We start from the raw sequence: 14,728 nt of genomic DNA on the forward strand, positions 1-14,728 counted from the left end.
GGGAAACTGCAAGCCCGTGTGGGCACTCAAATACCAGCCGTGAAAACGGCTTTTTTTTTTTTTTCACAGCTGGCAGAAGCGGCGATCACTGACGAGGCTGTCACACCGGCACCAGAGAGGACTCTTCCCGAAGAGACTCGTTGAAAAAACTTCACTTCTCAGGCGGAAAACAGCAGCACAAAGCAATCTGTTCGGCTCCGAGGCGATAAGCAATGATGCAATGTTTACTTCCGCCTTTTATACCCGCGCTGGTAGGCGGGATGCGGAATGCAAATTTTGCATGCCAATTCAGTTTCTCTTTCATTGGCTCGTTGTTAACTCTCTCGAAGGTGGTTGGATCCCTGGCGTGATCCCAATTCGTCAGGGGAACTCCCCCGACGAGGCGTCGGAGTTCCCTGCTGACGAAAGGGAAAGAAGGTTTTACCTCTACCTCATTACCGCAAAAGCTTACCCCTCTCTCTTCCTAAATAGTACGATTTTTTTCTTGTATCAAACATTGTAGTCAACTCTACAATTATTTCGCAACAAACCTTGTTAGCAAGTTGATTTAACATAGGTCAGCTTACTCAACGCAATCGTCAGACAGTCAAAACACCATTGATAGCACATCAACATACCAACAGCTCCATAAATTCAGAAGCCCAAAGTGTCGACACGTCGTACTATATAAATGACTCTACACGAATCAATGTCTCAACTTTCCCTAACTCAAAAAAGGAGGCGTATACCTGACACTGAGGGAGATAAATAGAGAGGAAGAGGGAGGGAGAAGGCTCATCCAGACATCACAAAACCAACATTGGGACACCATATCATCATTTATTTATGCGCCCAACAGCTTGCCTGAAGTTACAGGAGGCTCTCTCAAAGGGTGAGTCATCCTTTTCTCATTCTCCCTCCCTCCCTTTCTCCACCCTATCTCTCATTTTCAAAGCAGTGACTGACATCAAATTCACTTTGAGGCTGGGACTTCCTATGTCTTTCTTGCCTATTTTATGTGTGTTTGTGTATCAAATCATCTTATATGCACCATATAAATTTAAGGTTGCATGCTGTCAACTTAACATTGTTGTTCCATGCTTTTAGGCTACAATACATGCTTGCCACATACTGTCATGTTAATTGCATAACTATAAATAACACTGAACATGTACTGACCTCTCAATGTTCTATAGAAGGCATGATGATGGGGGAAAATGCTCTGAACAATCCCCATAGCAAACTGCAGAACAGCCGCTGCAAATCCGATTTCTTCCCTTTACATTTGCAGTGTGAGTACATCTGCCCTGTGCTGTGCTGAAAGAGCTATAATTCAGACAGAGGGCCAGGCTCCGGCCCGGATCTACTGCCCTTGGCCACGATCAATAACTCCATGTTAGACCAAAGTAATTCAGCAGGGTTTTATTCACTCTGAACATTTCTTTGACCCACGGAGAATGTGAATCACCCAGAGATCCCAGCCCTGTCACTTTGTACCTGTGCAAGGGCTCTATAGTTTACTTAATCTACAAATGTGTTTGCTTCAAAGGGTTAGTTTGTCTAAAGTGTTTGTTTATCTATCTATCTATCTATCTATCTATCTATCTATCTATCTATCTATCTATCTATCTATCTATCTGCCCACTTTTGCCTTCAGAACTGGCTTAACTCTTCGTGGCAAAGATTCAACAAGGTGTTGGAAACATTCCTTAGAGATTTTGGCCCATATTGACATGATAGCATCAATCAGTTGCTGCAGAACTGTCGTCTGCGAATCTCCCGTTCCTCCACATTCCAAAGGTGCTCTATTGGTTTGAGATCTGGTGACTGTTGAGGCCATTTGTGTAGTGAACTCATTGTCATGTTCAAAAAAACAGTTTGAGGTGATTTGAGCTTTGTGACACGTTATCCTGTTGGAAGTAGCCATCAGAAGATGGGTACACTGTGGTCATAAAGGGATGGACACGGTCAGCAATAACACTCAGGTTTAAAAGATGCTCAATTGGTACTAAGAGGCCCAAAGTGTGCCAAGAAAATATCCCCCACACCATTACACCACCAGCAGCCTGAACTGTTGATACAAGGCAGGATGGATCCATGCTTTTATGTTGTTTACGCCAAATTCTGACCCTACCATTTGAACGTCACAAGAGAAATCGAAACTTTTCAGACCAGGCAACGTTTTTCCAATCTTCTTGTCCAATTTTGGTGAGTCTGTGTGAATTGTAGCCTCAGTTTGGTGTGTCACCTGGTGTGGTCTTCTGCTGCTGTAGCACATCTGCATCAGTGTTCGATGTATTGTGCATTTAGAGATGCTCTTCTGTAGATCTCGGTTGTAACGACAGTTACTGTTGCCTTTCTATCACTGGTCATTCTCCTCTGACCTCTGGCATCAACCAGGCATTTTTGCCATCAGATATACCGCTCACTGGAGATTTTCTCTTTTTCGGAATTTTCTCTAGAGATGGTTGAAAATGTGTGAAAATCCCAGTTGATCAGCAGTTTCTGAAATACTCAGACCGGCCCGCCTGGCACCAACAACTGTGCCGCGTTCAAAGACACTTAAATCACCTTCTGTCTCCATTCTGATGCTCAGTTTGACTTCAGCAGATCGTCTTGACAATTTCTACTTGCTTAAATGCATTGAGTTGCGTTAACGAGCAAGTGCACAGGTGTACCTAGTAAATAGGCTGGTAGTGAGTGTAATATAATAAAATAATAAACAATGTGAGTAAAATGGCTGAATCTGTGAACAAATTTTAAACATCAGTTTATAAAGTATTATTTTAAAATATCTGACCTACCAATGTTATTTCTACTTGAGTTGTTTGGAATACTTGTACATATAAATACATAGCAGCACATTTCACAATTCAGCTCATGATCGACTTGTAGATTTGCCAACTCAAGAGGGAAAAAACATTCACAATATAAAGTATTTCGCGTAACCAATGTTTTGTGTCCCCTGATAGTCTCAAGAAGTAATAACGGTGGAAATCAAGTCACTCAAATAATATGATGGCATGCTACCCTAAATGAGTGCCAGGGGCATTGCGATTATAACTCTGTCTAGGAAAGAGTGCTTGTCTTCTCCCTTCTTAATTTGCTCAAGGGAGCATAAATGCTTATTAGCATTGCCACTGTAATTTCTCCTTGAGGGAGACCACTGACAACACCCGCTAAACAGAGTCTTCCCTTAATACTTCATATGATATGTGGGTGTGAGCAAGGCAAAATTATACCAGTCACAGATAGAGGAAACTTTGTGATCTGCTTTATCTGAACCGACATTTCTTCTGCGCCTGCTTAGGTTGAAAAAAAAAAGTGCTTTTAAAAATGTAAAGTGCTTTAAGAAAAGAAAAAGCAAAAATAAATCAGCATGCAAATAACGGCTTTTAAATTGTACTTTGCAAGTGATAATCTCGCTAGATCTTAATTACGGTTCATCTACTGCTATTTAAAAAAATAATGATTCAGCAGCACAGCTGATTCACTGTGGCATGCTTACCAGACAAAGTCTTGAATATATATGCGAATACAAGGCCAAGCAATTTTAAAATAAAGAGGAAGCCTGTTTAGACATGCATCTCAGTTGGAAAAGCAGCAGAAATTATGTTCTTTTGGCAGTCCTGTGAGGTGGCATATTGTGCCAGCCCTTGCTTAAATGAGATTGAATATCCTCTCCATACCGCACAACACAATCTCAAATCTTAACTGCTGTACTGTAGTCTTGCTGTCAGCTTCACTTCGGTTATGTGTTTATTAGGATAATGACTGTACTGGGAGAGTCTGGCTATATAACCACACTCCCTGGAGCTCAATCCCCAGGTTCTCTTGATAAACAGTTCGTAGACTATTGACTATTGCCCTCTACTGGTGAAAACTACACACTACATGCCAGGAAAAGCTATTATAAGGCCAATAGAGACTAGATTAATGCCGGTACAGTCATGAACAACACTAAAACAATCTGGCCCTATGGGGCAATACAATGTGATACTATTTAACTATATATATTGCAGTATTGCAGTTGGGAAATATGAGGAAATATGCTCCCCTTAACAACAATGTGGAATTACTTTTAAATTGTAACATGTTTAGATAAGACATTTGAGCTTGTGCATGATTATGATGCATCAGCCAATGTGTTATTAAGGGAAATAAATAGAAAACTTTGCTAATTTAATTCTCTTTTTATTTATTTTTTGAGATGGCCCCTAGCCTGAATAATTGAATAATGACAGAAAAAGCAGCAGTAAAAGAGATTCATCTGAAAGGTAAATGTATTCTTATGGGCAGGTATAAAAATATATTTATTTAATTGCCCATATTTTAGTTGAAGATATATCATAATAGCAACACTATTCATTTAAACTGGCTGATTTTACTCAACTAGACTATAGATTTTAATGAATAGCAATAAATTACAAGAATTACAATACATATTAGATAAAACAATAATAACAATAGCAACATGCCACTCGGTGCCTTCAATTCGGGGTCGGGGCATTCTTATTCCAAGTGTCTAATTTTATTTTTTCACTTATATATATATAGAAACAAAAAGACACAAAAAACTTTCATATTCAATATAATATAATGTAATAGACCCTTGGAAAAGTAAAATAAGGGATTACTTGTAATTTTTCTGTAATTTAATTACAGTTACTTTTGATGTAATTGCATTAAATACTATAGAACAATTCTATATAAAACAATAGTGGATTTAACATTTTAACATCTCATGTTAAAATGTATGTTTTTAATGTAGCCTTATAACTTTAAGTAGGAAGAAGAAGAATTTAAATTGTAATTTATGTAATTTTATATTATTTATTTGAACGTATTAAAAGAGCATTTTCATGTCTATCCTTGTATTGTTCAACTGGTCGAGGTTGATATGTGATTTATAAAGTAATTAGTACCGTAATCTAATTACACTGTTGAAGATGTAATAGCTAGAAATTAATTACAACCCCATTTTTAGAAAAGTTGGGGCATTTTGTAAAATGCAATAAAAACTAAATTTGTTCATTCTCTTGAACCTTTATTTAACTGACAAAAGTGCTAAGAAAAGATTTCCAATGTTTTCACTGACCAACTTCATTCTATTTTTAGAATATAAACAAATTTGTATATTTGATGGCTGCAACACACTCCAAAAAAGTTGGGACAGAGGCAAAATAAAAGTGAAAAGAGTATAAAACAGTTTTACAACAGTCCACAATTATAGCAGGTGAATTAGTCATAGGTGAGGATATTGTGATTGGGTATAAACGGAAGATCTCCGTAAAGCAAAGATGGGTCATTTTCCAAATTTCATGAGAGAATTGTTAAACAATACAAAAATCACATTTCTCAATGCAAGATTGCAAAGAATTTAGGTCTTTCACCATCTACAGCACCATACTGTGAAAAGATTCTGAGAATCCAGAGAAATCTCAGTCTGTAGGCAAGGAGACCTCTGTTGAATGTGCGTGACCTTCAAGCCCTCAGATGGTATTACATGAGAAACCATCCTCCTACTGTGTTAAATACAGCAACATGGGCTCAGGAGTACTTTGCAAAACCATTGTCACTTTACACAGTCTGCCACTGCATCAAGAAATGCAACTTGAATCTATGTTCCGCAAGGAGAAAGCTATACAAGAGTTCAATGCCGAGATGTTCTCTGGGCCCGAGCTCATCTCAGATGGTCTAGAAGACAGTGGAAATGTGTGCTGTGGTCAGATGAGTCCACATTTCAACTTTTATTTGGGAAGAACAGACATCAAGTTCTCAGTCCCAAAGACGAAAGGGACCATCCAGACTTTCATCAGCGACAGGTGCAAAAGCAAACATAATACAAAATACAATTTTGTTGGTCAGTGAAACCATTAGAAATTTTCTGTTTGTACTTTTGTCAGTTAGCCTAAATAAAGGTTAAAGAGATAGACAAATAAATCTCAGATTTTACTGCATTGTACAAAATGTCCCAACTTTTCTGGAAATGGGGTTGTAGCCTACATTTTTTGAGTAACTTACCAACACTGCCTCTGACTGAATCTCACAAATGTTGATATTCGGATGATATAGAGCATCCTTTCATAAATGGGTTGAGACCATTTGTGGTTATAAAATAAGGTAGGCCTACTATCTCATACCCTCAAAAAAATTCTAAATGAGGTCTCACGCAAAATGTGACTTATTTCTAGTATCTTACCATAGAACATATCTCTGAACATACAAAGAGGAGTTATATCATTCTGTTTCAACATACTTTCAAGTAGATGAAAGGGGTCTACAACAGACACCCCCTAATCATTAGCCCCAAGCCCCCCTACCCAGATTCCCGAGGACTTCCGGTAATACCGGAAGAACCTTTGTTTGTGTATGTCAAGATGGCGGCTGGAATGTATCTAGAGCACTATTTGGACAGTAAGACTATTGTCTTTGTTTCGATATTCATCCCCATAAATAAACATCTTCCGTGTTCACAGTGTCCAGCATGTCTGCACGTTTCACATACATACACAATTTACAAAAAAAACGATCGCGCAACGAGACAAAACAGCGCTAATAAAGACAGTACGGTTATTGGGCTCTGAAGCTAACGGGCTAACGGTATTTAAACCGTGTTATGATGTGAATGATGGTTTTGTAGATTTGTTTGGTGGGTGCGGTGCCGATAAATGTGACAACGTTACTGCTGTTAAAACATTTAAATAATGTAAATAAATACCTGGGAACATTAAAGCTCAGTGTCAAGCATTAAATGCAGTGTTTCAGCACAATCGAGTTCGCTTGTACTCGTACAGATGGAGATCGTTTACTGTAGTGCTGGTTTGCAAAGGCGCTGAGCCTTATGGACCTATTTATTGCTTGATATTTGTGTAGAAGATTCATATGTCACTTGATCTGTTTAGGCATAGAGAATTTGCCCTTTGAACTGCAGAGGAACTTCCAGCTGATGCGAGATCTGGACCAGAGGACAGAGGGTGAGTCTACACTGTAGACCTGCCTCTAAATCAATACAGTAATATAGAATATATCTTTATATCAATATTACATGTTTATATTGCGTGACTTATTATGTGGAATAGTAAATCTCTTCTAAAGTGGTTATTTTAGTGTCCGTTCCTCATCTTACATGTAGCCTACTTATTACAGTACTTAAAGTAAATGACATAATTGCATAACAGTAAATTGCATTATTTCAAGCAACTAACCCTAAACCAAACCTAATTGTATAGTAAATGCATGTTGTTAATTAATATTACTCAGTAGTACTTATTTTTTATAATTACACTGTAACAGGGGCATCTTAAAATAAAGTTACATTTCTTCTTTCTGTAGATCTGAAAGGACAGATTGATTCTCTGGCTCGTGAATACACAGCTAACGCTCGGACATTGTCCTCCGAACAGAAGCTCTCGCTGTTAAGACAAATCCAGCAGTCTTATGGGAAGTGCAAGGAGTTTGGAGATGACAAGGTTCAGCTTGCGATGCAAACCTATGAGATGGTTAGTGTGAATTTTGCTCATTGCTAATGAACTGTTATAACTACTGCAAATTTCTGTTTAAAATATGTTATAAAAGTTATTTTAAATTATAATAATATTTCACAATATTTTGATCAAATAAAACCAGCCTTGGTGAGCATAAGAGACTGCTATCAAAAACATTTTTAAAAAATGGTATCGATCCAAACTTTTCAATGATAGTGAGTTTTAAAAGTAATGTAAAATGTATCTGTAATGTACATTTAGTTGCTTTATAACTCCATATGGTGCATCACACTTCATTTATTCTATGCTTTTAGGTGGATAAGCATATCCGAAGGTTGGATACAGACCTGGCTCGCTTTGAGGCTGACCTCAAGGAGAAACAGATAGAAAGCACCGATTATGACTCTACCTCTAGCAAGGGCAACAAGAGTGAGTGCAACATAGGTACTTATGTCTATTAGTGCTGTTCTGACACATGCATATCTCATATGTGAATCTCCTACATCAACAGTGTTTCTGATGGTTTATTGTTTGAAGGTGATCATCGAGGACCCAAGAAGAAGGAGGTGACTCGCACTAGGTCAAAGGTGAAGAACTCTGATGATGATTGCAGCTCCAAGAGCGGACAGAAGAAGGTCAAACTCACGCAAGGGTGAGAATCACACACATTTTCTATGATATTTCTGTTTTTATAGATAAAGTGTGTCATTTTTGTGCCACTTGTGACGCCAAACAGAATTTGTTTTTTAAACTGGTTTGCCTTTGTAATTAAATACTTCTGCTTTGTGCACTTAGTACATAAATACTACCATTCAAAGGTTTTGTTTTGTTCTGTTTTTCGAAAGAAATTAATACTTTTATTCAGCAAGGACAGTTAAATTGTTCAAAAGTGACAGTAAAAACTTTAACAGATTTCTTTTTCAAATAAATGCACTTCTTTAAAACTTTTATTTGTCAAAGAATCCTGAAAAAAAAAAATTTATCACTGTTTCCATCAAAATATTAAGCTGCACAATTAATGTTTTCAACATTGATAATAAGAAATGTTTCTTGAGCACCATATCAGCATATTAGAATTATTTCTGAAGGATCATGTGTCACTAATGACTGGAGTAATGATACTGAAAGCTCAGCTTTGCATCACAGGAATAAATTACCAGTTACAGTTAAAACATGTTACAAACAACAAAATATGACTGTTTTTACTGCATTTTTGTATTTCAAATAAATGCAGCCTTGGTGAGCATAAGAGACTTCTTTCAAAAACATTTTTTTTAAATCTTACAGACCCCAAACTTTGAATGGTAGTGTATGTGCCACAGACAGGATAAGTTTAGTTTTACTTTTCATCTTTTAATAGAGATTAGTTTAGACTGTAAGTCGTAGACTGTTTGTGATGTTGAATAGATTTCAAAGGAGAGAGGGGAGCTGGAGCCTCCCAACATGTACATAAATATCTGAGAAGTTGTTTTGAAATACATTTTTAATGTTTAGAAATACCAAAGCGTTAGCGGTTTGCCCTACAGCCTGGTAAGCAGCATTTACTTTTGCCTTTCTAACTGTTTCTGTCAATAAAAGGGGGGAAAAATAATAAAATTGTATTAAGACTTAGAAGTGGAAAAAATGGAACTCTGATTTACTAGTTCCTTTTAAATTCCAGCTCAGAGTTTTCAACCCCGGCTGTGAACTTTGGGAACGTGCACCCCTCGGATGTGTTGGACATGCCAGTGGACCCCAACGAGCCCACCTATTGTCTCTGCCACCAGGTTTCATACGGAGAGATGATTGGCTGTGACAATACAGACGTGAGTCTCCTTCCTCATGCACTGTGACAGAGGCCAACACGCTCACAGCCTCTCTTACCTTATTGCTTACATATAGATATTTATTCTATATTTATTTTATTATATTTATTTCCGGGGTTGCGGTGCCACCGGCTTGGGCCCGTAATCGCTGCTCGCAGCTATATTTATATTTATCTTTATATTATATTATCATGTTCTCAAGTTGGAAAAGCTATTCAGTTCCCACTTAAAGTGATCCTTATTTCCAGCTGATGCTGTAAAAGGAGGGCAAACGTGACAAGATGACTGAAATTAAAGTTTTTAAAAATTAAAGCACGTTTATTCTTATGTTCCACTTGAAAAAAATATTTGGCACTTTTTTTTTTTTTTTTTTTACTTTTAGGGGTCAATGGCTCCTTAATATATATTTTTTTGTCTGGAGCCCTGTAGTGTGTACTAGAAACGTCATTCCTTGATCGCAATGTTATATTACAGCCGATTCCTATACATTTGTATTCACAGTTAATATGCTAATGTTAAATGTGTGTTATTCTCTTTCTCTAGTGTTCTATCGAGTGGTTCCACTTTGCCTGTGTGGGTCTGACCACCAAGCCCAGGGGGAAATGGTTAGTAGTCATGTGATTTTGCCCTTGAAACTGATGCAATTCAATGCTGCCGTACATCAGTGTAGAAATAGACGTTTTAGTCTAAAGTAACTCACAAAATAAAGCAATATTGAATAGCGTGTGAATGTTTTAGTGAATATTAATGCTGTTAAATCAATTAATCATGATTAATCGATTCTAAAATAAAAGCTTGTGTTCATATAGCCTAATATATGTGTGGATATTTATATATATACATATTTTATGTGTATGTGTGTGTGTGTATATATATATATATATATATATATATATATATATATATATATACATATATTATATAAACTTTTATTTTAGTGAATACATTTGTATATTTCAACATTTACCTCATTTTTCTTCTTCATTAGGTACTGCCCAAGATGTTCACAGGAACGGAAGAAAAAATGAACATGCAAAACAAAAGAATTCGCAGAGAGGGAGGTAGAGGCAGACGCAAGGGTTGAAAGTGTTTTTAAGACCCTCCATAGACACTAATATAGATCCACTCATTGCTTAATCTGGTGCTTGTCATCCTCTTTTCCATCTTCACATCCCTCTCTCAGCCAGACAGTAAGAAGGGATGACGGGTGAAGATGAAGGAGGTGTAGTTTTTAATTTATGTATTCAATAATGAAGATGACTTTTGTTATGGAGTATTTTTGATTTGTTTTTGGTTCTGCATTATTTTATATTCTTATATTTGCGGTTTGTTTATTTAGATTGTCTTTTATAAAGCTCATTTTAAACACATGAACTCAGCAGTCAAAACAGTCAGGGAGCGTATCAACACTTGATCTCACAGTTCTTTTTGACGGTTAATTGCCGTCAGTATCCTTCTCAGATGGTTTCTAATATGGGATCATTTCCTACTAGTCTCAGTTTTTGCCTTTTAAAAAGTGGAACAGGTCTTGAAACCGATCCCTTACCTAACTTATTTTCTAATTTCAATATTCATAAAAGGGCAAGAGTTATATCAACGTACCTCACCAGATCTGACATGTTTATATGACACACACACACAAAAGCTGCTCACTGGGATCATTTAACTTGATTTTCACTCACACTCAGTACAGAGCCTTTCCACTATTGTGACTTTGTCTTACATTCACAAATCCTGCACTTCTCTTCAGGTCCATTCCACAACTGTAGATTTCAATGCAGACATTTTTTTGGTGCTTACGGTCACACACTACGTATTGACTCGGTCGTATTCCAGACTGTTGAAAAGCATTAACGCAGCACGTCATGTTCAATTGAACACCTGGTCATTAAATGCATTTTCTTTTGTAACCTATGAATTAACTCTAGTGTTGCTGCGAGTTAAGCAGCTGGGTTCTTTGCGACTGGATTTTGGTGCTTATGAATATATTAAAGATGATGTGTTTGGTTTGGTTAAATGCGTGAAGTACACAGCACAGCTTACAATGGTTCTCAGTCGTTGCGTCGACGTTGTTAAAGCAGTATGATACTTTTTGCGAGATGTCAGAATCAAATGTGTTGATATCAACTTGTATGTAAGATTTGGTCGTTTTAATAAAGCAATTACAGGTGTGTCAGACAATGCAAACAGTTTCAAAACCTGGTGCTACACTGTGTGCTTTGCCGGTTCTAATTGATTATATTGTCTGGTGTACGATGAAGGGTTTGTGTCATGTGTTTATTGCCTTTGTGATGTTGCTTTGTGATTTGATTGTTCCCGATATTTTAGAGTACTGTACTAATGTCAGATAATGGGTCTGGTGTCTTCCATGCTGAATGAACAATGCCTGATTCTGAAAGCGTCACTGTGTCTTTTGGTCATTATTTCATTCTTTCTGGCTTTTTTTTAATGTTAGGGTCAGAAAAGTGTCATGAACGTAGTGTCAAATATTTCAAGTAATCTCAGTATTTAATAATATAATTTAAATATATAATATAATAAAAAAAAAATTATATACACTATAGTTCAAAAGTTTGGGGTCGGTAAGTTTGTTTAATTTTTTTAATAAGTTTCACGACTGCATTTATTTGATGAAAAATACAGCAAAAACATTAATATTGTGACATGAAAATATGTTTTCTATTTTAATATATTTTAAAATGTAATTTATTCATCTGATGGCAAAGCTGAATTACTCTAATCTTCAGCGTCACGTGATCCTTCAGAAATCATTTTGATATACTGATTTGGTGTCAAGTAACATTTCTTATTATTATCAATGTTGAAAACAGTTGTGCTGCTTAACATTTTTGTGGAAACCGAATACATAGATCCTTTAATAAATAGATTAATAAAAGAACAGCATTTATTTTAAACATAAATCTTTTTGCAACATTATAAATGTTCAGTGTCATTTTTGTTCAAGTTAATGCATTCTCTCTGAATAAAAGTATTAATTTCTTATATTAATTCATATATAGTATATGGTGGCATAGCCTCTGTAATATCTCTAGAGACATTGCACAGTAAAGGTAAGTCCACGATAGTGTAATACTGCATTGCAGTTCTCATACAAACCACTAGAAGCACCCTATCACTTGTAAGAGATCCACGTTGTGCAATGCTGCAGTGATGCTCCCCTAATGCTGCTTTTGGTCCTGATGCTGCTAAAGTGCCTCCATGGACTTAAGACCTTTATTGTAAATCGTTTTGTTAACACATACTGCTAAAAGTAAAACAAATATAATACAAAATTTGGAAATACAGAGCTAATGCACCTTTAATAGGGTGCGGCTGCCTGCAGAGAGCGTCATTAGCTGTTGTTGCCGCCTAGTGACACTCAAGGGGAATTGCATTGTTATTAACTGCTACACATAAAAATGGGCCATTACTTTAACTAGAACTAGATGAATTAAATCATTTCTGCATGTACACAGTTAAAATGGTGTAGGTTTCAGAAAGTCTTTAAAAACGTTCACTGGCTCCATGCATATTAGACACGTTGATCTTCCGTAAGGAAATGTGCTGGACATTAAAAAAAAACAACTACAGTGCATTTCTTATTTATTGAGCTGTGGGGATGAGCAAGATGCCAGACAGAACATCATTCAAACCCACACGGGGACTGCCAAGACTTTGGGCAAAGTCATCCCAGAGCTCAATGAGTATATGTGGAGACTATAACAAATGACGTGCAAATGGAATCAGTATTGGCTACAATTTATGGAAGAACTTTCTTCAGAAGAATATTTATGACTATGTGCGCTCCAGCTAACAGACAGACAGATCGGTCAAAAGATTTTTTTTTTTAATTATAATTTTTGAAAAAAGTATTTTATGCTCACCAAGGCATTTATATCATCAAAAATACTAGAATGAAGAAAGAAAGAAATCTTTAAAGTATTCAAATCTATCAAAAGTGACATTAAATAAAAAATTATCAAGGTTTACACAAAAATATAACACATCAAAAACATAACTAATAATAAGAACCAGCATTAATAACTGAGCACAAAAAAAGTAACTGATCATATTTGAGCATCAAATCAGCATATTAGAATTATTTCTGAAGGATCATGTGACACTAATGATATAATGATGACTATCACATCCACTGAGTCATACTGGAGTGACTGGAACACTGTAAAAAGTGATCAGTTGACTTAACTTTAAAAAAAAAAGTTACAATTATTTAGTAATATTCATGCATAATTGAAAAAATTAAGATATGTGATCTTGACAATTTCACATACGCATGGTTTAATAATTTTAAGACAACAGGTTTCCTCACTTTTTTAAGTTAAGTCAACTGATCACTGAACTCATTTTTTCTTTTCACATACTGTATATTTGAATAATTACTCTGGTCAACCAACAGACATTATTGTCTCGCAATACCATTAGCAAGTGCTATTCACTCCCTATTATAGTGATTATACATGTTTAACTTCTAATTGGTTGCTTAACTATAATCTGACTCTTGATTTTCTTGATATTTGACATTGATGTGATAACACGATTATCATGGAGCTGCCAGTGGAACTGCAAAAGCCTGTAATCAGCCCTTCATCTCCAATCATGTCTTCCCAGATCACTTTACACAGCATGTCATTATGTGTAGGACTAGCTGTGATGTTGGTGAGTCACTGTATCTGAACTAAATTTTCGATCATAGAACTCACTTAAGACAAGAACTTGTTTTATTATTTTGTCCTAAGAGCAAAAAGTCTGGCTTTTGGCAGCTTATTTGGGCTCTTTCATTTACTGACCTACTTCTCTCTACACGAAGATGAGTGTAATGAGGTTAAGAAGGATAACCAGCTGTCGCTTTGTAAGGGCTGATCCACCTGTAAACTGCGCCCCCAATAGATATGTATAACATCTGTTTACATATTTAATGCCATTTGACTAAGTTGCCCAAATGATTACTGTGAATTTTTTTTTTTTTTTTTTGTGATAATTTTTTTCAGTGGTTATTTTTCACACAGGCCGTATATATGGACAAACACACCAAATATATTAACTGTTAAAAATAAAACTCAGTTTACTTATTATTGTGTGTCATGCTCAAGATGGATATGATAATGAGGGTGTCCTCTATTTGCGCTTTTCTGAGTCCTGCTTGTTCTATTTAACTGTAAAACACTTTGTAAACAGTGTTGAATAGAGCTATGTCACTAATAATTCATGTGAAACATATGCTTTGGTTGTATTCTGTTTTAAAATTATATTTGGAGAACTTTTTTTTTTTACTGCGTAGAAAGACATTATACCCAAGACCATGCTGTAAATCATAGATTTATATATATTTAACATAGATTTCATACCCTGATTCCAGACCCAGATTTTATAACCTAAAAAAGAGTTTCACTTTTATACTATGAAAATATTCTATAAAAGTACATTTTTATCTCAAAA

At 36.1% G+C, this 14,728-nt stretch overlaps 1 protein-coding gene across 4 annotated transcripts; it reads left to right on the forward strand.

Annotated features, from left to right (window-relative positions):
• Positions 1-6,323: 6,323 nt before the first annotated feature.
• On the forward strand, positions 6,324-11,675 carry ing4 (inhibitor of growth family, member 4). Of its 4 annotated transcripts, none has more exons than XM_079879580.1 (9): positions 6,324-6,396; positions 6,885-6,956; positions 7,315-7,481; positions 7,781-7,910; positions 8,004-8,118; positions 8,961-8,996; positions 9,127-9,271; positions 9,815-9,876; positions 10,260-11,675. In XM_079879580.1, exons 1-9 carry the CDS (start codon positions 6,360-6,362, stop codon positions 10,297-10,299), a joined length of 804 nt encoding a protein of 267 aa, XP_079735706.1. In that variant the 5' UTR covers positions 6,324-6,359; the 3' UTR covers positions 10,300-11,675. The 4 variants fall into 4 exon arrangements, with proteins under 4 accessions (XP_079735706.1, XP_079735707.1, XP_079735708.1 ...); XM_079879581.1 differs by having other exon boundaries at positions 7,781-7,895; XM_079879582.1 differs by lacking the exon at positions 8,961-8,996.
• Positions 11,676-14,728: the final 3,053 nt, after the last annotated feature.

The sequence above is a fragment of the Squalius cephalus genome (genome assembly GCF_949319135.1).
Source record: "Squalius cephalus genome assembly, chromosome: 8".
Classification (NCBI taxonomy): domain Eukaryota; kingdom Metazoa; phylum Chordata; class Actinopteri; order Cypriniformes; family Leuciscidae; genus Squalius; species Squalius cephalus.